Source organism: Arabidopsis lyrata (assembly GCF_000004255.2).
Source record: "Arabidopsis lyrata subsp. lyrata unplaced genomic scaffold ARALYscaffold_8, whole genome shotgun sequence".
In the NCBI taxonomy this organism is placed as follows: domain Eukaryota; kingdom Viridiplantae; phylum Streptophyta; class Magnoliopsida; order Brassicales; family Brassicaceae; genus Arabidopsis; species Arabidopsis lyrata.
The window spans coordinates 3,859,148-3,882,571 of NW_003302548.1; the positions used below are offsets into that span (position 1 = coordinate 3,859,148).

Below are 23,424 nucleotides of genomic sequence, written 5' to 3' on the forward strand. Positions count from 1 at the left end.
TCTGGTTGTAGTTGAAGAATACAAATATATATTGTCTTGTAGTTAAAACATAATATTAGAAAATTCAGAAAAGAGAAAAAAAAAAAAACTTATGAAATGAATAAGTTTCATATTCATGTTAACAATATTTATATTCAAAATCATATATTATGTCATGCATTTTCTATCCTGAAGAAGCGGCTTCCCCAAACCACAATCAAAAGAACTATCTCCCGTTCATTGGCTTAGTGGTATGCACCCAAAATCTTTTACATATTTCAAATCAATGACCTTTTGATGGTAATTTTGTGTATATACGTTCTGGCACACAAACATGTAGTATTTATTCATCTCTTTACGAAGAATAGTCGTTGCACTGAGAAGATCTATAATTGTATGCTTATTTTGTTAATCGCCGTTTTTATAATCATCAAATTCTCTATTTCTCAATTTGTTCCCGTCTTACATGATTGATTTTACTTTTGGATTTGCAGGTTTATGTTCAAGATGTTTATAATTACGCCGCCGTTTTTTGAATCGAAATTCATTCCGACAACTTTCAGACAGAAATCTATCACCCCAAACAGATGTTCTTATCTACAGGTACTTGAATCTCAATTAGTACCAAATAATGTGAAGCTTATTTATGACCCGAAGTGAATTACTCTGCTCTAACCTTAGATAGCAGAGCCTCCTTTTGATTTATGATCTATACAGTTTCATCCAATTCTATTTTCTTTTATTGTCAAACCAATAGTTGGTTTGTTCAACTCTATAAAAATCTATTTCTGTTACCATCCTGTCTATTAGTATGATGCTAAGATGTTAAGAGTTTAAAACTTAGCAAAGTAACAAACAACAGATATATCCATTCTCGACGTTTTTTTTGTTGTGTTCAAATAAATTGCAAGTTTTAATTGTGGTGGTACACAGTAGCGGACCCACGTGTATCAAAGGAGGGTCAGCTGACCTCCCTAAAATTTAAAATTTCTTGTTAGAATCATAGGGTTTGTATAATTAAATCTAGCATAATTTGGTTAAATGATATAATGTTATAGCAATTTGACCCGGGTAAAAAAATATTTTGGGTCCGCCCCTGGTGGTACATGTAGTAATATGAAGGTTGAAAAACATTAATAAGAGCGTCACTTTTGTCTGCATTTAGACTTTGTTTAAAACACACAACTTTTGTCTACGTGTATACCCTGTTTTGCAGAGAAAACTCTTTCTACAAGTGATGTTTGCTTGGAAAAAATGATTTATAATAACTCATCCGTTTATATTTTCATTGAGGTTTTGTTTCAGGATTACAAGAAATGCTAAATTTTTTATAGCAGATCAAGATGCATTTAACAACTCAAAACATAGCCTCAGTAAAAGCTTAACTACAGTGAATTCATAAACTTTGTATTTACTTGGTGGTGCCATGCTTCAAACTCAAGAAGACAACACCATGGCCACGACGATGAACTATACTGACCAAAACACCACCAATTATCTGCACTCCTAAACTCTTCACGCTGTCTCAAGAACAAACCCACATTTTAAGGTATACATTAAAATTGATTTTTATTTTGTTAATATAACAACATGTGACAGAGATTTATCTTTTAAGATTGAAGTGGTAAAGAAAAAAATTAGTTGGTTTATCTGTAAGTTTGATTAAAGTTTTGCCCCGTACGTAATACTAGTATATACTAAAGCCCTGTATAAGTTAGCTCTGACTTTGGATAATATATGCGGACTAAATAATACCAAAATCGGAATCAAATTGAATATTCCAGGTACTTGGATAATCGAAAGATATTCGAACAACCGAACAAAATTTACGAAAATTATCCAACAAAACATTCGAAAAATCTGAAATATCTAAAACAAATATCCAAAATATTTTGGTTATTAGGATATTTTAGAATCGAACTGAAAAATACGTGAATTTTTTTTATTCCTACTCAGTTATTCAGTCGATTATTAGAATTTATCTGAACAGAATAAAATTTGAACTAAATGTTTTTCTCGGTACCTATATAGATTCTAAAGAATAGAACAGAATGAAACCCAATTAGAACCAACCTAAATATTCGAACACCTTGAGCTAATGTAAATAACTGAAAAACGAAAAAGCATACAAGTAATTAAAAAATGGTTTTGGGTCTTTGGTCTTTTAAAATATCGAACCTAAACTTACTCTCAAATAATGACAAAGAAAAAGGTGCTCATGAAACATATAATTGAATTTTGTGGTCTCTGATTGTTGTATAATATTTGATGATTTGATGATGTTTGGTCTTTTATGGTTAGTCTTTATCATCCAATTTATATTCCACTAGGGAAATTCCATGAAATACCCAAAAAGTTGCCTAATACTATTTTTTATGTCTAAGAAAATGCACTGCAAAAGACCAGAAAAAAAAAAAAAATTAAATCCTGGAAATTTCGTTTCAGTCACCACCTAATTTAATTCCGGTTCGATTTGGTTTTCGGTTAAACCAAACCAAAATTCTTGCTTTCCAATAAATACCGAATCCCACTCCCTCTCTCTGCCACTTCGAATTTAACACATTCCCGGAGCTCCGATCATGTCATCTTGCTCCGACGACGCAATTCCCGGCCAACCAATCGTCGTGCGTATCTCTTTTTCTCTCTTTTCTTCTCATGAATTGATAAAACTGAATTAGATTTTCTGCAATTGTGTAGCTTGGTTGTGGTCAACTTTGTCTGGATTACTTAGTCACAGTATCGTCTTTTCCAATTCCCGATCAAAAGATTCGAGGCACGAGCTTCAAGGTCGATGAACGAGATCATCTGTTGTTTATTCGTCGTTGACTTTATTTCATTTTCTGGAGATTTTCATTTCTATGGTTCATTTTTTCAGGTCCAAGGAGGTGGAAACACTGGGAATTCTTTAACATGTGTTGCTCGTTTGGGTTTGCCTTCTCGAATTTTAGCTAAGGTTATAAACAATGTTTTCGTTTAATCTTTGAAACTGTTTCTTTGTTTTGATTTGGAGATTAGTCTTTGGGCCTAGAAAACCTTTAGGATCACCTGAGTTATAAAATTTTTTTGAAAAATTAGAGGCATAAACTGCAAAAATGTAGCCCTTGAATCACCAAAAACAACTGAATTAGATATTTGCTTTAGGTTGCTGATGATTCTCACGGGCGTTATATGATAGAGGAACTCGAATCTAGCGGTGTGGATACTTCGTTTTGTATGGTAAGATCATAAACAAAGTTTTTTTGATACAATGTATATCAATTCAATGTAGTCATAAAACACAAACTTTTTATTTTTCTCATCGTCTCAGAATGCTAAAGACGGAGCTTCACATTTTAATTACGTCATTGTAGATAACCAAACGTGAGTACATGGTCTTTTGTTATGTTGTGTTTATGTGATCTTATTTTGAACTTTCTATTTTGCTAAATCTAGAAAAAAAGCATGATATAACAAATTTCTAGCAAATTTTAAAGTTACCTATTGTTTTGAAACTATTCTTGTAACAAATTTGTAGGAATACTCGAACGTGTATTTACACTCCAGGATATCCTCCTTTGCTCCCAGATGACCTTACGGAATCTCTCCTTTTTGATGTTCTTGATGGAGTAAGAGTTCTATATGTAAATGGAAGGTCCCGTGAAGCCGAATTGCTTCTTGCACAAAAGGTGACAAATGCTCTCTTTGGTGTGTTTTGGACTCACATTTGTGCGTTTTACTTAGTTCTGTTTATGTATGTTACAGCTCTTTCTGACTCATCTATGGTTTTTATGCAGGCACATAGCAAGAATATATCAATCTTAATTAATGCAGAGAAAAAAAGGGCAGGGCTAGATGAGCTCCTTGACTTGGCTGATTATGCTATTTGCTCTACTAACTTCCCTCAGGTGAGAGTGTTCTCGGAACATTTCTGTAATTAACGGATCAATTGGTTCATAGGTTGTGGTGTTGAATATTAGAGAATCATATCAAATAGACTTTACATACCACTTTCTTAAACTTTACATACCACTTTCTTAAAAAGCTCTGTATTGATGATAGTGCGATTAATTAGTATATGACTAAATGTTGGTACCAGAAATTTGTTTTTTGTGGTTATAAAGATTGAGGAAAGTTTTTTAAAACCTGGAAATCTATAACTTATGAGAGCTTAAATGAACCTATGAAAACTTCTGATGAACTAGAAGGTTCATGTACTTTTTATGACACCTAAAACTCCGACAATGTGTTGGTTTTGTAACCAGTTAGACATGATCTTGCATCAAAATTGTATCACATTTGGTTTATAGAATGATTAGAATCCTTAATGGTGGACTTATTTGATCGGATAAAAACAGCAATGGACAGAGTCACCATCATCTCCCAGAGCACTTCTCTCTATGCTCATAAGATTACCGAAGCTAAAATTTGTGATCATGACTTTGGGGGAACACGGTTGTGTGATGCTCGAAAGATGTTCCAATGGTAAGTAATTCTCGATTTTCCCTATTTACGATTCTCCAATGATCACAGGTTTTGACTTAGGATCACAGATATTCTCCATAAATGGCCATTGCTGTTTCAATATTTTTACTTGTCACATACAATTGCATGTTCCTTTCATGAGAAACGAATGAACCCGACATATATTAGGACTATATAATCTTGCATAACATTGAGGGTGGTACTCACAAATACGAGGACAGTAGGACTATACAACCTTAAGGGTAGTATTGAAACCTTATAGAACCAACTTATTAAGAATGAGTAATTGAGTATAAGGCTCTAAGCTAGCAACTAGTCATATAGTTGGTCAAGATATCATTCGAAATCTATGTACATGCTAACTTTCCGTTTCTGTAACTACAGAGGTTTCAGGGTCGGAAGAAGAGACAGACATAGATGAACTAAACGAGTCTCTGAAACAAAGCACAGACTTTACAAGTGTCTTACCTGTCTGCAATTCATCGGTAAATAACGTCTTCAGATACATAATTTCTCACAAGTTCCACTTTTATTTAATGAAAATATCTTCATTTCTCTTACCATTTTCAGCTAGTGACTAGACTGACAGGGAATGTTACAGGGAGACTGGTTATAGTAACAGCTGAGAAAATACCTTCATCGGAACTTATAGACACAACTGGTGCTGGAGATGCGTTTACGGGAGCTTTGCTTTATGGTAATACGCTTTCACTAAACCGTAGTAAACCAAACGTATTTAAACCGAATCTAACCGACTCCAATTCTTTACAGGTTTGTGCACAGATATGGCTACTGAGGAAATGTTGACATTTGCATCTCGAGTCGTAAGTTTGCGTCTTCTTTTTTTCTTTTATTCAAACGCTATTTTCAAAACGCGTTATGATCAGAATTGGTGAATGAAGGATTTGCGTTTGAGATTTGTGTAGGCTGCTTGCTGCTGCAGAGGTTTAGGAGCTCGAACTAGTCTTCCATTTCGTACTGATCCAAACCTTGCAACGTTCTTGGGGGCATAACCGTAATTTTCATTGTCTTCTTTACGTCTAAAAAGTCTTTTAAATGCGTCTGTATTTATTTTGTATGAAAGTGAAATAAAATATGTTTCGAGAAATTCCAAGTCAGATTCTCGTTTGTGTGTGTGACACCGTCGTACTTTACGTGTACCATGTGAACAAAGTACTAATGAAAAATTAAAAAAAAATCACAATATGTATGATGTCTTTTTTTTGTTGAATTCGGTGTATTAGTTAGTTATGTTAATATCTTAATTATATTTATATCTTTGTCCAAAAAAAAAATGGATTAAAAATATATAAACTGTGTTTTAAATTGTCCCACATGAACATCATATAATAAGTCTGCTGACGTCAAGAACAAAAATTTAGAAGAAAAAAAACAAAATTTAATCTGAGAAAAATATATATTTCGCGAACGGACAAAATTAGTTTAGCGTGTCTGAAACCTAGCTCCGTGATTATACAAAATCAAGGGGTAAATTGGGAATAAGATGTCTTAATCAATGTTTTAATTGCAAATTGATGCTGTTAAGTAATTAAAATTCAGACCAAATCCCCACAGAAAGTGGAAGAGAGGAGGGAGGCACGAAAAGGGAAAAAGCAAAAAAAAAAAAAAAAAAAAAAGAGAAACAAAAATAATAATACTCAAAAAATATTCGGGGGGAAATTTTTTCCAGAAACGCGTTTAGATTTGCAAAGTTCGTCTGTCTTCTCTACCAAATCTCAGTTTCTTCAAGTTCTTCGCTCGGAAGTTGTCATTTGATTCAATCTAGATCCAGAAATCTGAAGTCTTTGATCTGCGAAACGAAATGGTAAGATTTGTTTGATTTTGGGGAAATTAATTTTATTGTCTTTTTTTTGGGGGTAATTTAGCGATTTTAAGAGCATCTAATTTCGGATCATGGCTTTGTGCATGACTTTGAAGTCTTCTTCTGTATGATTTATAGAGATTTGACTTCAACTACGACTTGTCTGTTTTTGAGTTTGACGATTGGTCTAAATCTTGTTTGATTTTTTTTCGCTATTTATGGTTTTGGTCAATTGATTATAAATCAAATTTTATAGTCTGAAATGTAGTTGTTTAAAGAGTTATGATTATCATTAAGGAGCTTGTGAGAGCTCAAGAAGCAATTGTTAGTTCCTTTTTCCAAGCTGAGAGGAACTTTCTTGATTCTACTGTCCTGCCACAACAAACTTAGAGCAACTTTTTCCGATTTTGCTCGTTTACGGCGATGAAATCGTCCAAGGCTTTTATTTTGGTTCCTTCAGCTTGGTTTTAGATCATTTTGGATATATTTTATGTAATGGCAGTTGCAATGTAATTTAAAAGTCTTGTGAGACAAATAAGCTGAGGCTCAAAAGCATGCGATGAGTACTCTGTGGAAGTGAACCGTGAAATGAATTTGACAGTTCGTGAGAACTAGGCCTTTGACACCCTTTGTTTCTACAGGTTGCTAACTTCAATCCTTCAGTTGGGTCGTTTGTGTGGGTGGAGGATCCTGATGAAGCATGGATTGATGGTGAAGTTGTACAAGTTAATGGCGATGAGATCAAAGTTCTATGCACTTCAGGGAAACATGTATGTGTGCTTCTCATGTGAAGTACAATCACAAGAAAGTTTTTGAGAAAACAGTTTTTGATTTCTTTTTTTCTATTTTTGGAAAATTCAGGTTGTTACGAAAATCTCTAATGCTTATCCTAAAGATGTGGAAGCACCAGCATCTGGAGTGGATGATATGACTAGACTTGCTTATTTGCATGAACCCGGAGTTTTACAGAATTTGCATTCAAGATATGATATAAATGAAATTTATGTGAGTAATTCCTATTGATTTCGAATATATATGTACTCAACATATTCGAGGACTAAACTTTTATTTACTTTCAGACTTATACAGGAAGCATACTGATTGCTGTTAATCCGTTTAGAAGACTTCCCCATCTTTATAGTAGCCATATGATGGCTCAGTATAAAGGAGCTGCCTTAGGAGAACTGAGTCCACATCCATTCGCTGTAGCAGATGCTGCATATAGGTAATTAATACACACATTGGTAAACTGTTTTACTTTTATTTGTTATTGTTGTGATCCTTATATGTGAAATTGCCTGCTTTCTCGTTTCGTTCTAATGCAGACAGATGATTAATGATGGAGTAAGTCAATCTATACTGGTTAGTGGAGAAAGTGGTGCTGGTAAAACTGAAAGCACAAAGTTGCTAATGAGATATCTTGCTTACATGGGAGGGAGAGCTGCTGCTGAGGGAAGAAGTGTTGAACAGAAAGTGTTGGAGGTGAAAAAAGCATCATCTATACTTTCATTTAGTCAAATCAAGTTTTTGGATAAGTGAACAAATAACTAAAACGTCAGACTTCAGAGGATGGTCATATATTCATTTCAGCGGAGTTTACTTTTCTTGAGCAACTGTAGAGTGAACAAATAACTGAAACTTCAGAAAAATAATGCTAGTAGTCATCCATATTAATTCAAACTGAATAATCAGCATCTATATGCTCACTTCGATATGCATATGATGTTGATTTTCCCTTTTATTGCTTTGACCTGTTTCTTATAAGCTTCTAATTGTGTCTTTTATTCAGTCGAATCCTGTTTTAGAAGCATTTGGAAATGCAAAGACTGTCAGGAACAATAATTCCAGGTAACCTAGTTACCTCATATTTCAGTCGCATTCTTTCATCTATATTATTGAGATTTTTTTGATTTGGGTGTTTCTTAACATATTTGTGTACTTTATAGTCGTTTTGGTAAGTTCGTGGAGATTCAGTTTGACGAAAAGGGAAGGATATCAGGAGCTGCCATAAGAACTTATTTGTTGGAACGATCGCGAGTTTGTCAGGTCTCTGATCCTGAAAGAAACTATCACTGTTTCTACATGCTTTGTGCTGCTCCCCAAGAAGTAAGTTTTGTAATTCACTACGGAGAATGTAACATACGAACGCACATCTTGTTATCTGAAATTATCTTTTGTACTATCAGGATGTGAAGAAATTCAAGCTGGAGGAACCAAAAAAATACCACTATCTCAATCAGTCTAAATGTCTAGAGTTGGATAGTATAAATGATGCGGAGGAATATCATGCCACACGACGGGCCATGGATGTCGTCGGGATCAGTACGGAGGAACAGGTAGTCATCACAGAACTCCAACAGTCAGATTTTAGCCAAAGCTGCGATATTGCATCTGTAAACGGATTCTATCCTTTCCTGATATCTTGTTTCAGGATGCTATTTTCAGCGTCGTGGCAGCCATTCTCCATCTCGGGAATGTCGAATTTGCTAAGGGAGCAGAGATTGATTCATCGATACCCAAAGATGATAAATCCTTGTTTCATCTGAAAACTGCAGCTGAGCTTCTCAGGTAAATGCCCAACTAATAGAGCGGAAAATGTTGGTTTTGTTTTGTTTTCTTCTATTTGTGGACTGAAGTAGGTTTCCTTATTTATATCGTCTTCTTTTCCAGCTGCGATGAAAAGGCACTTGAGGATTCTCTATGCAAGCGTATCATGGTAACTCGTGATGAAACCATCACAAAAACTCTTGATCCAGAAGCTGCTACTCTTAGTAGAGATGCTTTGGCTAAAGTCATGTACTCAAGGTTGTTTGACTGGTGAGTTTCTCAATTCTACCCTGAGGAACATATTCAATAGCTGCTTCTCCTTATTTCACGGAATAAGCTTCGATGGTGCTTTTCCATCATTGTTCTATACCAATCCCTTATGGTCTTTGCAGGCTTGTTGATAAGATTAATAGCTCAATTGGTCAAGATCATGACTCAAAGTACTTGATTGGTGTTCTTGATATTTATGGATTCGAGAGTTTCAAGACAAACAGGTGCTTAAGTGGTATGCTTGTTGTTTTTATAATTGGTTAGATGGGGTTCTCTGATAAAGTGGATCTAACTTTGATACTTCACCATAACATGTGGGTCTAATCAGTTTCATAGTCAACTCAAGCTAGTGCTTGTTTTAACATGGACGGATGAGATTTTTTACTCCCTATCAAATTGTGAGCTGGTGAGGTTATCCGACTTACTTTGTTTTGCTAGGAGAGTAACAACTGATACTGCGTCATTGTTTGACTTTAAAGAATTACTCATGACTGTTTCTTGTTGTTCTTTGGTCTAGTACTTACAATCGCAAGTTTTACTGCAGTTTTGAGCAATTTTGCATCAATTTGACCAACGAAAAACTTCAACAGCATTTTAATCAGGTTTGATTAGAACAAGCTCTTTCACTTTTCGATTATTTGTCTTTTCTTAATTTCTGCAGTCCCCATTGTTCTGAGGTGTGTAACTTCTTTCTGTGCAGCATGTCTTTAAAATGGAGCAAGAGGAATATAAGAAAGAGGAAATCAACTGGAGCTATATAGAGTTCGTAGACAATCAAGATATTTTAGACTTGATAGAAAAGGTCTGTGGTTGATGATACCTTTCTGTATGTTTATGCTCACTGTTCAATGGACCTATTAGCTTACTCATAATTTTTTTATGATACTCCTTAAGCGACCAAGCCATCCCTTCTTATTCTCTTTTCTTTTCTCAAGGCGATTTGTCTCTCCTGTTGCCAGTTTTCTTGCCCCACAGCCAATATTTCATCGATTGCTTATTCTTGGTGAATGTTTTTTTTTTGTTTTGTGTTCTTCAGAAACCTGGTGGTATTATTGCTCTGCTAGATGAAGCTTGGTGAGTCTGAACCCCAAACCGCTGACCCTTTCTTTTATTCTGCAATCTAAGAGTCATGCCTATTATTTCCATTCCTTTCAGTATACTTTCTCAAATCTTGTTTTGTTTTCGAGCAACATAGCTGAAGTGAGACTTTTGCCGTGCAGCATGTTTCCAAGGTCAACGCATGAAACTTTTGCACAGAAGCTATACCAGACATTCAAAAACCACAAGCGCTTTACCAAGCCAAAATTAGCTCGTAGCGACTTCACAATTTGTCATTATGCTGGTGATGTGAGTAGCTGTTACTTTCATTGGTTCTCATGTTTGCAAAATAAAAAAAATCCAAGAAATTTCAGTAGTTGTTCTGTTATTATTTATATGGTCTAACAACCATTGGGGTATTGTTCCAGGTCACTTATCAGACTGAACTTTTCCTGGACAAGAACAAAGATTACGTTATTGCCGAGCATCAGGCATTGTTAAATTCTTCTAGCTGTTCCTTTGTAGCAAGTTTGTTCCCACCAATGTCTGATGATTCCAAACAATCAAAATTCTCATCTATAGGTACCCGTTTCAAGGTAAGTCTGATTTTGGTTTCCAATTTCGACTTAACATGTTTTATCAATAATTTTGTCACTTATTTACATTTGGTGCTTCTTTTCAGCAACAATTGGTATCGTTGCTCGAGATTCTAAATACCACGGAGCCGCACTATATTCGCTGTATAAAACCAAATAACCTTTTGAAGCCTGGAATCTTTGAGAACGAAAACATTTTACAGCAATTACGTTGTGGGGTGCGAATGATATTCTCTGTCGATTTTGTAGTTCAGTTTGTAGTGAAAATTTCTATTTCTGAAAGAAGGATATTGTTTGTGCTCATGAATTTAGGGAGTGATGGAGGCAATCAGGATTAGTTGTGCTGGCTATCCTACTAGGAAACATTTTGATGAATTTTTGGCCAGATTTGGTATTCTTGCTCCAGAAGTGTTGGTAAAGAAGTAAGATGTTTCCACTCATAGAATTTCCTTTAATGGGTGATATTCATTTTCATGTCTTAACTGAGTCCTTATAATAGCTCTGATGACCCTGCTGCTTGCAAGAAACTTCTAGACAAAGTGGGACTCGAAGGGTATCAGGTAATTGCCTCATCAAACTTTTTTTGCATTGCCTCTACTGCTGGTGTGAGCTACATTGATAGTGGAGGATTGACATTTTACTTTTGTAGATTGGCAAGACAAAAGTTTTTCTGAGGGCTGGACAAATGGCTGACTTGGATACCCGAAGGACCGAGGTCTTGGGAAGATCAGCTAGCATTATTCAGAGAAAAGTTCGATCATATCTTGCTAAAAAGAGTTTCATCGTTCTGCGAAATTCTGCTAAACAAATTCAGTCAGTTTGCAGAGGTATTTTTAATGTTCTGCGGAACATTTCTATTTAGAAATTATTGGATTAAATTATCTAGACTAAATGATTGGATTATTCTGTTTTTTTTTAAGAAATTAGACTCTTGACTAACTTGCAAACCTATTTGTCTCCCTCCCTTTTTATCAGGTTATCTCGCTAGAAGTGTATATGAAGGCATGCGAAGGGAAGCTGCTGCTTTAAAAATTCAGAGAGATTTACGTAGGTTTCTGGCTAGGAAGGCGTACACAGAGCTATATTCTGCTGCTATTTCGGTTCAAGCTGGTATGCGTGGTATGGTTGCCCGTAACGAACTATGTTTCAGAAGGCAGACGAAAGCTGCAATAATAATTCAGGTGCCTTATATATCAAAATTACAGAAGTGTGGTACTATTACCAGTTCTACTGCTCAGAGAACGCCAATATACATCAGGAGATCGAGTCCTTATTGAATAACAGCAAAACACTTATTTTTCTGTCATATTCTGATTGTGGTAAAGCTCATTGTTATTGTAGACTTGGTGCCGTGGATACTTGGCTCGACTGCATTACAGAAAACTAAAGAAAGCAGCTATCACGACACAATGTGCATGGAGATCAAAAGTGGCTCGTGGAGAACTTCGAAAGCTTAAGATGGTGAGATCTGGTTTCTTTCTTTGTCTAGTGTTGTTCCATGGTCTCTTGTTTCAGAGGCTCACTTATAAAGATGGTGCTTTGCATGAATTTAACTAAATTTCTTTAATTCATTTTACCCCTAGGCTGCTCGAGAAACTGGAGCACTCCAAGCAGCCAAGAACAAGCTAGAGAAGCAAGTTGAAGAGCTGACCTGGAGATTGCAGTTAGAGAAACGGATAAGGGTGAGATTGCTGTTTGAAGAGCTGCCACATTTTGTTTCTCGTAAATTTGACCCTTACTTTTTTAGGGCCTTCTTGCATTTTATGAAATTTATTGAGAGTTTTTCATCCTCTTTCAACATTGCAGACTGACCTGGAAGAGTCCAAAAAACAAGAAAGTGCAAAAGCGCAGTCTTCTTGGGAGGAATTGCAACTTAAGTGCAAAGAAATGGAGGCATTGCTTATTAAAGAACGTGAATCTGCCAAGAAAGTTGCTGAGATTGCCCCGATTATTAAGGAGATTCCTGTGGTTGATCATGAATTAATGGAAAAGATCACAAATGAAAATGAAAAGCTGAAGGTTTGTGAGAATTTCTGAACTTGTAGCTTACGTTCTGAAGAAAAGCAAAAATACACAATATTTGAGAATACTAACTACACAGATCTCTCCAGATGACAAACTCTGCTGAAAACGATTTATTTCTTTTGTCTGAATTGCTTGTCTTATACAGGGTATGGTGAGTTCACTGGAAATGAAAATCGATGAGACAGAGAAAAAACTTCAAGAGACCACCAAGATTAGCCAGGATAGACTAAAGCAAGCATTGGAGGCTGAATCTAAACTAGTGAAGTTGAAGACTGCAATGCAGAGGTATCCTTTGCAATAGTCCAACCTTCCGAAGCATTGTAGAGAGTGTGGTGATTTCTTATTTGTCTTGTTCGAATTATGTCTGATGTTTCATTTGCAGGCTTGAAGAGAAAATATTAGACATGGAAGCTGAGAAGAAAATTATGCATCAGCAAACAATCTTAAGCACTCCTGCGAGGACAAATCTAGGACATCCTCCAACTGCACCTGTTAAGGTAGAAAATTTATCTGCAATTCTGAAATATGTTCTTTGATCTGCCTTCTAACCGGGCCATTAAATGTTAACTTCGTCCTCATTCTGTTTGTAGAATTTGGAAAATGGTCACCAAACAAACTTGGACAGCGAGTTCAATGTATATATCCTCCAACCAGCTATCTCTATCACCTGTTTTCATGACGTTTTTTGTTTGCATTTTTCCATCAATTTTTTAATCTGTAGAGTCTATTTTTCCAGGAAGCTGAATTTACAACACCAGTTGATGGCAAGGCTGGGAAATCTGCTGCAGAGCGTCAAATTGTATGTTGTCCAACTACTTCATAGTAATTCTTTACACAGCAGTTAGTGAATAATCTGCTAACTTGATTTGTATTGTCTCTGCAGATGAATGTTGATGCTCTCATTGACTGTGTAAAAGACAACATCGGTTTCAGTAATGGAAAACCTGTGGCTGCATTTACGATTTACAAGTGTCTACTTCACTGGAAGTGTTTCGAATCTGAGAAGACTAATGTGTTTGATCGTCTGATTCAGATGATTGGTTCCGCGATTGAGGTAATTGGGAATGCATTTCTTCACATTGTTTCATTGTAGGATTTACACACATGATGGGATATTGGTTTGTCCAAAATTAAAATTTCTGTTGAAATGTCTTAAGAACTTTGTGCAGTGGCTGTGTCATTTGCTTATCTGAAATGTGGATTATAAAAGATTTATTTGCATGATCAAAATTACTTAAACTAGGAAGTTTCACCGTTCTGCTGATATTTTCAGAATGAGGATGACAATCGTCACTTGGCGTATTGGTTGACAAGCACATCGGCACTACTATTTTTGCTTCAAAAAAGTCTTAAAACCGGTGGCAGCGGAGCAACACAAAGCAAGAAGCCACCTGCTTCAACTTCTTTATTTGGAAGGATGGCCATGGTTTGTATTACAATTTTATTGAGTTAGTATGACGTTTTGGTTCAACTTTTTGTTTACGATATCAGACTCTTAACTATCCTCTCTCCCTGTCTTGTTCACCAGAGCTTCCGCTCGTCACCCGCTTCAGGCAACCTTGCTGCTGCAGCTGAAGCTGCTGCTCTTGCAGTGGTACGCCCGGTGGAGGCGAAGTACCCGGCTCTGCTTTTCAAGCAACAGCTTGCAGCTTACGTTGAGAAAATGTTTGGGATGGTTAGGGATAACTTGAAGAGAGAGTTATCAACTTTACTTTCTCTATGCATTCAGGTTTCTTGCTGGATTCTTTGTATCTTAATGCTGTGATGATTGTTTTTTCTTGCACTTTTATGATAGATTTTGTTTTTTCCAAATGAAAACTTCAGGCACCGAGATCTTCTAAAGGAGGGATGCTAAGATCTGGCAGGTCCTTTGGAAAAGATTCTCCTGCAATTCACTGGCAAAGCATTATCGACGGTCTCAATTCGCTTCTTGTCACATTGAAAGAAAACCATGTAAGGAAAATTGTTCCATTGTCATTGTACTCTGTGTGTCCTCACTTCAATACATAAATTCTCATATGTTACATGAAATGTCCAGGTTCCTTTAGTACTCATCCAGAAGATATACTCTCAAACTTTCTCCTTCATCAACGTACAACTTTTCAACAGGTAGGTTTAATTCTAATTCGCCTGCTACAAAATTATGCATTCTGTTCTCACTTACGTTGCTTTTTTGGTATCTTACAGTCTCCTTCTGCGTAAAGAGTGCTGTACATTTAGCAATGGTGAATTTGTAAAATCCGGGCTTGCCGAGCTAGAGTTATGGTGTTGTCAAGCCAAAGAAGTAAAATTTCTGAGAAATGATTTTCTCACAAGAATACTTAATTTTTCTTCAGGTCGTTCTATCAAAATTAATTTTATTTTCTGTGACTTGGCAGTATTCTGGGCCGTCTTGGGAAGAACTGAAACATATTAGACAAGCCGTTGGGTTCCTGGTATGTTGTGCTTCCTACATTCTTGTTGACTATTTAACGACAGTTTTCGATTGAACTCATGCCGGTCCATATGGAAAATTGTAGTTGTTTCTTGATAATCGTTGTTACTTTTAAACTACAATAACATAACTTTCTTTTTCTTTTTTCGCCTGCAGGTTATCCACCAGAAATACAGAATCTCATACGATGAAATAGCAAACGATCTTTGCCCGGTAAGGCTCTGTTTTTAAGTTTCTAGAAACATATTTGATGGTCATTCTTATCACCTAACATTTTTTTTTTTTTCGTTTTTACAGGTCCTCAGTGTCCAGCAGCTTTACCGAATTTGCACCTTATACTGGGACGACAGCTATAACACCCGAAGTGTCTCACAAGAAGTACCTAAAACTGTTTTGACATAAATCAATTTCCTTGTTCAGTTTGGAACCTTTGTAGATGCTGAACAAAATTCAAAACTCTCTTGCAGGTGATATCAAGTATGCGGGCACTCATGACAGAAGAATCCAATGATGCAGATAGTGATTCCTTCTTGTTGGATGATGATTCTAGGTAAAACTATGGTTTGATAGCAAAGAAAGCATAAACACTTGAGAAGTTTTACGGTTTTAAAATAATCCAAGATCCATCTTTTACAACTAACTGTTATTGGTACTATTAATTTGGCAGCATTCCTTTCTCAATCGATGATATTTCAAGTTCGATGGAAGAGAAGGAATTTGTAGGAATCAAACCAGCAGAAGAACTTCTTGAAAATCCAGCATTTGTATTCTTGCACTAAGTTCCTGAAAGTTGAGAAGCTCAGATTCTGGAAAAAGCTCTTCCTCTGTGATTTTTTTTTAGTTTGAGGTGGAAGAGGAGGGACCTTCCTGAACCAAAAGGAAAGAAGTTGGGAAAAAGTGTAAATTCATCTTTGTTTTGGGGCTGTAATTCTCAACTATTCTTTCATTTATTATTTTTGACCTCAGATTTTTCATTTGTTTTCTTATAAAAAGTTTTAGAGCGATGGTTATATGTTGGAAAGTTGAAAATCTATTTGTTTGTTGTACAAAGCTTTTAAGAACAGCTCCATTATATGACTTATTATTAAGTGGTTATTGTTTTGAACATAAAACTCTTCGTTTGTCTATTTCTTCTCACTTTCTTTTTTGGTAGAATTTGTTGTCAAATATTTCGAATGAATACGTGTGAAAAAACATTAAAGCAATAAACCAGATTTTTTTTCTTAAAGGTTGTAATCTTGGTAACATAGTTTTCTTTGTTGTCATATACTACTATGTTGGCGAACACAAGTAGATGTTCTACCATCAGGAGACGGATTTATCGTCACTTCTCGTATATATGGTCAAGGATCAGGTTCTCCATGGTGGCTCTCAAGGGTAAATAGGTAGGCCTAAAATAATAACATTGTCAAGACTGAAGGCTTTCGGCTGCTCTTGTTAGATTCGAAGAGATTGTTCACCACAAATCATATTACGCGACTGCCTATAGAGTGTCCAGAAATGGGGAAGGGGGAAAGTGGAGTTTTGGGTTTGTTCAAAAAATGATTTGTGGCTCAATCTGCGTGTATTGATCTAAGAAAGATGGTTCAAGGGATAAAAGAGATCTCTCTGGATGGGATCAACGGATAAAAAGTTTTCGAAGGACGGGTGCGATTGGACAAACATTGTCCCGATTGGAGGTTTCCTTTTATTATTTTTGCTGGTATGTTTCATGGACATGACATTCTTATGGCTGCCATGCTCAAAGGTACATATGAAGCCATCATCATGCGCTTTCAACATCTCATATTCTTTCAAAACATTAAAACATATGTATTACTATTCAAATTTGAATGCGATATGGAAAATATATACGTAACGCGTTGAACAGATTTATTGTGGTACCAAGAGAACCCCCTTACTGGACCAATTTACAACTGTAAAATTTTCACCCTATTGGATTATCTGTTATTAATTCATGCCTTGGTGCCCAAATTCCAAGGTGGCTTCAAATACGTGTGTATGTTTGAACACTTTGACGATGAAACAAAGCGCACGCATTATATCCATTCAGTAGTGAAAGCTGTCATATATAGTTCATAAATCATAATATTGGTTTCTTGTTTGACCCAAGATATGATCACAATTAAGTACTCTTCCTTCTCAATATATAACCTCTTTGGACTATATATAGTGCAAGTGCAACTTGATGGAAGTTTCCAGTGTACTGCATGTAGAATCATTTCTCATATCAATATATCATGTATGTTACATATAAAGCTATCTACGATATATGTAGTATATCGAGAACCGCTCGTCGTAAATCTGTGTTATAATAGAGTTATCTATCGTAGAAAATCTGTGTTATAATCGAGTTATCTATCGTAGAATATTTTGAACAACCGTTCATGGTGATCATATGTCCTCAGCAGAGCCGGCCATGAGTACAAGCGGGCCAAGCCCGTGCTTGCGGTCTTACTTACAATAAATAAAATTTCGGCCATAAGTTTCAATAGCAAAGTTGGTTGTGCTTCTTTGATGCGTCAAAAGGTCAATGGTTCGAATCCAACTCCCTTCTTTTTCGTTATTTATTATTATTATTATTTTCTTTATTCACTAAAATAGACCCAAATTTTTTTCTCTGCTTGCAGCCTATTAAATATTTGGGACGGCTCTGGTCCTCAGTCCTCTAGTTAGATCTGATTCTTCCGATTTAAACATTAGAACAATATTATTATTTGTTAATAATATGAATCATATGATAAAAGCAAAATAGTGATACAAAGTGTCAATAAGTCAATTGGTAAAATATTTCGGACAAAGCCTAATGGTCGGTTTGAGTGACATTTGGGAAAGGATCATATAAAATACGCTGGTTCTTGGCCTGAATAAAATGTACAGGTTTATGTCGATAACCTCTTAGTTATTTTAGGGAAAAAAAAAAAAAAACTGCACGGATCCTAAACCAATGCCCACCTTGAACTTAATGTCAATCTCACTAATGGGCCAATTTAGCTGTTCCTTTATATGTGGACTCAACTAAATCGACCCTCATGGCTTTAATGGCCTACCACTTCGTACAACGGCTTAGCTCCTACTTTTCCTAATAAAATGTATCAAAATTGGACAAAATAGTTAGTTGTATAGTATGTTCACTTTCTATAACTAATTGGATAAAGTGATTTAAGTCAAATGGTTATACATATTCACTTACGTATTCCTTTTATCAGAGTTCGACTCCATATATTCGTGTTTTTCTACGTTTAAAAAGCTTTTATTTATGGATCAACACAATGGTGCAAGAAAAAATAACGTAAAAACATTTTTTTCTTCCTTTTGGTTCTATTTATGTATAAATAGTACTCCTTCCGTTTCGTTTTACTTGTCGTTTTAGAGTTAAAATTTTGTTTCATAATAGTTGTCGTTTTAGGTTTTCGATGCAAATGTTTGGTAAAAATTTCAGTTTCATCCCTACTGTTTTAATGTTTCGGCCAATGAATTTTTTTATAAAATATATTAATAAAAGGTAAAACAGAAAATTTAATGTTTTTTTTAATTTGTATGAGAAAACCTTAAACGACAATTAAAACGAAATAAAGGAAGTATTATATATTTGTTGGCTAATCAAGTGCTTATTAAAAAAACAAAACAATGAGTGATGACATGTTAGTATGGTGACTATAAACTTTGACTGACCACTCAATTTAAGAATCCTTACTTTGACCAGTTATAAACATTTAACCATTTTTAACGGTATAATTTAAGAATCCTTACTTACTTTGACATGTCATCACTCCTTATTAGTATTATTATTATTATTCAATTTTCATGTAACCGAATTCTTATAATTTAATTACTATAATTGTTTTTAAAACGGAATTCCCATGTGCCTCATGTGTTTTCTGCTTCTCTCGTAAATCCCCTGTTAGTAAACTAATTATTTCTTGATGAAGTAATTAAATGGCTAATAGAGAACATTTCATTCTTTCCTAAATTCTTAACTAATTGTTGGATTAACCAAATCAATTTATTCCCAACATATAGTCAAAATAAGTATCTTCTATTCAAATATTTTGTCATGTTCTCAAAGATTTTGATTCCCTCTCCAATCAAAAATATTAATCGAATTATTTCGAATTTCCCTATTTAATTACTCAAAGTCGGTAGAATCAGAATGTAGTATAAATTTACATACTATACACTAATTTATCACACTACCTACAGAAAGTGAATATACATCATATACATATATGTATGTCTTTATGTCTCAATAGTTATGTATTTATCTACACTATTGTGTAAAACAAACAAACAAACAAAAACATTTTATCAGAATAAAGTCATAAACAAAAGAAAATAGGAGACAAGTTTGACTTTCTTCTTGAGGGAATCTGAGTAATGGTTTAAGAAAAATTTAAGCTAGATCATGGCACATGCATGATCTTCTTCTAAATTGTTTAGTCCAGCTTAAGTTTTGTAAATAAATGTATAAAATTAAATAAATCCCTAATATCTATTAGCATAAGTTTTCTTTTGGATAACAAAAATCTATTTCAAGCTAAAAGATAAGAGTAAGCAGACCTAGTTTTTGGGAAGGTTTCAACGACTTTGGTCAAATGAATATGTGCCCGACACGTAGCTTTCCCTCCTAATATAGTTTTCTTGACATTCATGAATAGAGATAACAGATCAGATTAGTGATTAACCATTTCTATTTATCAATAACTTAATGGATTTATACGTTTTCCTCTTTTTTTGCATGCACATACTACGTGGAGGAAATATATATGGATGAAACCGCCACGTATAAAAGTTCGGGATACTCAATAATTGAGTGCCCGTAATTGTATTTCACTATTTTGTCACTTGAGATATTTATTCAAATTATCATGCAAAGATCAAAACTTTGAATGTAGGTTTTGTTTTCTTTGCCAAGAATTTGGTTTTTCATCATACCTACATGAAAACGATAGAGGAAACTTCTCTCTCACATTAATATACAACCTATTTAAATTTTATTCGATTTTCGTAATGCAACGGACACAGTATTTGACTACTCAAAATGTGAAAGTCGGGAACATCCCGATTAAACAACGAAAAGGAAAACATCATCGAATGTGATAGATGAATGTCAAAGTTGTCAACCTTTTGTCAGGAAAATAAAAACAACGAAAAACGAAGAGAAATTACATTTAGTTTTGATACTTTTGATATATATGAACTTAAGCACACAAATTTTGGTTAAAGAGACATATCAAAACTAGTTATTTCATATATTTATCGATTAATTTTATGATTAATCATAAATTTATTGTGTATATTATAGATTAATATAAAGGGTACAAATTTTGGAACCTTTTGGTTATATCATATGTTATTACATTTATATATTTTGTGTCCAATTTAAACTTTATATTATTTAACTAACGGTTTGATATAAAAACAAAATATTCTTACAAAAAAAACTATTCATTAATTTCTAATTAAAAAAAAAAGATCGGTCATCTCATTTAAATATCTGAAATCTTTCCAAATTACTTCTAAAACTAGATTTTAACCCGCAGTGTACCGCGGAATGATTTATTTTTTAAAGTTAGTATTTAGAAAATTTTGAAGATTGTATCTCCTTATTTAAGTTTACAATTTTTATTAAGTAACGGTATACCACGAGTCCATGGGACAATTGTTAATAAATTGAGGATTTAACCCGTATTAAAACGGTATGTTAATGATATTTTAAAATTTTATAAATATTGATTCAAACCCGTCCTCCATATAAACCCGTTCTGAAATATATTCCGTTCCGTAATTTTTTAACCCGTCCCATGATTTGTTTTCTAAAAGTGTGATTTAAATTTAATGATTACTTATTATATATTAAAGTTTACAAATTGTATCATTCTCTAAAATATTTATATTTTAATAAAATGAAGATTTAATCTGTATTAAAGCGGCATGTTAATGATATTTCAAAATTTTATAAATATTGAATCAAACTCGTCCACCATATAACTCCTTTCCGAAATATACCCGTCTTGTAATTTCTTAACCGGTCCCGTGATTTGTTTTCTAAAAGTAGTAATTTTAAAAATTTAACGATTATTTATTATATATAAAAGTTTGCAAATTGTATCATTCTCTAAGAAATTTATATTTTATTGTTCACAATTGTTATTAAGTAACATTATACCGCGAGACAATTTTTGGTTTTATACAATCTTTTCTAAATGAGACTAATTTGATATGTCTAATATTGGTGGTATTAAAAAAAAAAATTAATCCGGCGAATTAATGATATTTTAATTTTTTTTATTGTTGATTCAAAAACTTGTCCCGTCAAACCCGTCCCGCCAAAAATCTCATTTATTTTATTAATGTTGATCTTATTTATGATATAATTCTGAATCATTGTCTAAATATTTTAGTTTATGTGGAACGTTGAACACACATTTTTCATCAATTGGATAATATATGTCCGTTTTTAAAATTTCGAATCACAATATATATTAGAAAAAAAAATTATTTTTATTTTACTTTATGTATTATATGATGATTCAAAACACTTAAAAACAAATTAAACAAATATGATAGGAGAATCATAATTCTAAATCTTAACCAAATCTTTTAAATATTTCAATTATTAAATATTGATATTTGGTGTATGAATTGAGTTAAATATAACCGGACCCAACAAACATCTTATGAATACAATTTGTAAACAGTCGGATATCCATTGTATTCAAATACATTTTGTTTCATCCGCTAAAAATATACTTCAAAAATACTAGATAGATATTTCGAACTACTTAAATTTGGTCACTTACCTAATAGTTAGATATACTATTGTTATTTTTTTAGTTTTTGCATATATTTATACACTAATTAATTATCATCTTTGTTTGTAGGGAGACTCACAAAAATGCCCCTTTTTCAATATCCTTTTCAAAAATGCCCCATTTGGCTGTCCATTTTTAAAAATACTCCTTTTTATGTACAAAATGACTAAATTACCCTTCTTTTAGTAGAAGATATCACAAATATATATGGAAAACATGAGAATGTGCACACATCAAAATTACAAATTTGATTTTTTAAAAATTTGTAAAACCTTTAAAATATCTTGTAAAATTTTCCCGTAAAAATTTTTCCCGCCAAAAAACCTTTTTTGCGGGAAAAGTGATTCCGCAATTTTTTTGGCGTTAAATTTTTGGCGGGAAAAATTTACAAGGTATTTTAAAGGTTTTTTACACTTTTCTCGCCAAAAAATATTTTGTATTTTGTGGACCTAATTTTGTTTCAAATAAAGGTAAAATGATCATTAAAAATTAAAAGAGGGCAAACTTAAAAATGGACTATCAAAAGGGACATTTTTAAAAAGAGATATTGAAAAAGAGCATTTTTAACAATTTCTCTTGTTTGTATATGCACATTATGGATATTACAAGTCAATGAGTCATTAATGTCTATATGCGCAGAGGCCGTTGACACAAATTTGGTCAACACCTCTGGATTCTTTCAACTACCAAAATTCGGCAATTATGGATGATTCTTATTTCTTAGGATAAATATATCAAGTGGGAAATGATAAGGATGTTGTTAAGATTTTCGTCGACTATAGACTCAGCTTGTGAGAAGGAAGTAGCCATGTGAACTAAAACAAACACATCCCTTTGATAACATGTATAAAATTCTCCATTATTACGCCTAAAGGATAATTAGTTATATATATGTAAGAAACTAAGAATGTGATCATTGCAAAAGCATTTAATTTGTAAAATCTACAACTACGAAGAGAGCTTTCTAGTGAGATGATGATCATTGAACCTTACCAATACTTAAAAAAATACAAAAAAGAGTTTTGTTGTACTATTCGATATGATATCGATTTTATTATTTTTATATAATTCTAAAGTATACATACCACCAACCAAACTCAAGTGCCTATGGAAAAGTCTAACCAAGGCAGGTTAATAAGATTCAATCTAATCTAGCTTAATTAGTTATTACTCATGATCAATTATCAATGGACATATAACATCTTCCATAAAGTACTTTGTTTTTTTTTTACGTTCTCAAATTTCTATTGCTCCATTTTTTTGGCAGAGAGCTTCGACCCTATTTTTACTGAAGGTTTGTTTCTTTTAAAATCATTCCACAAAACATTAGAATAATTGGTTTTGTATCAGTACTTGACTCAGAACTGATTCTCCGTTCAGTGCATGTTGACATTTCTGATTTGAACGTTGGAAATCATTCGGAAAAACACACATTTG

At 33.9% G+C, this 23,424-nt stretch overlaps 2 protein-coding genes across 3 annotated transcripts; both read left to right on the forward strand.

Moving 5' to 3' along the window:
* The first annotated feature begins 2,448 nt into the window (after positions 1-2,448).
* Positions 2,449-5,567, forward strand: LOC9301471 (ribokinase). 2 transcript variants are annotated; one of them, XM_021016073.1, is made up of 12 exons: positions 2,453-2,603; positions 2,677-2,766; positions 2,855-2,932; positions 3,121-3,195; positions 3,287-3,339; positions 3,494-3,644; positions 3,753-3,863; positions 4,314-4,440; positions 4,825-4,925; positions 5,011-5,137; positions 5,212-5,264; positions 5,367-5,567. In XM_021016073.1, exons 1-12 carry the CDS (start codon positions 2,559-2,561, stop codon positions 5,451-5,453), a joined length of 1,098 nt encoding a protein of 365 aa, XP_020871732.1. In that variant the 5' UTR covers positions 2,453-2,558; the 3' UTR covers positions 5,454-5,567. The 2 variants fall into 2 exon arrangements, 1 of the variants encoding a protein (XP_020871732.1); XR_002330014.1 differs by lacking the exon at positions 5,367-5,567 and having other exon boundaries at positions 2,449-2,603; positions 5,042-5,137.
* A 475-nt stretch (positions 5,568-6,042) lies between these two features.
* LOC9299701 (myosin-6) lies at positions 6,043-16,284 on the forward strand. The gene is made up of 39 exons (XM_021016071.1): positions 6,043-6,265; positions 6,904-7,032; positions 7,124-7,267; positions 7,342-7,487; positions 7,588-7,744; positions 8,052-8,110; positions 8,209-8,368; positions 8,449-8,598; positions 8,694-8,830; positions 8,933-9,079; positions 9,202-9,303; positions 9,624-9,681; positions 9,780-9,881; positions 10,116-10,153; positions 10,300-10,426; positions 10,546-10,713; positions 10,800-10,931; positions 11,026-11,135; positions 11,213-11,273; positions 11,363-11,540; positions 11,689-11,894; positions 12,055-12,174; positions 12,297-12,395; positions 12,520-12,732; positions 12,884-13,023; positions 13,121-13,235; positions 13,329-13,373; positions 13,475-13,537; positions 13,622-13,792; positions 14,012-14,164; positions 14,267-14,467; positions 14,563-14,691; positions 14,777-14,847; positions 14,926-15,022; positions 15,117-15,173; positions 15,329-15,385; positions 15,470-15,550; positions 15,640-15,722; positions 15,840-16,284. The coding sequence occupies exons 1-39, from the start codon at positions 6,263-6,265 to the stop codon at positions 15,949-15,951; spliced, it is 4,521 nt and encodes a 1,506-aa protein (XP_020871730.1). The 5' UTR covers positions 6,043-6,262; the 3' UTR covers positions 15,952-16,284.
* The last annotated feature ends 7,140 nt before the right edge of the window (positions 16,285-23,424 follow it).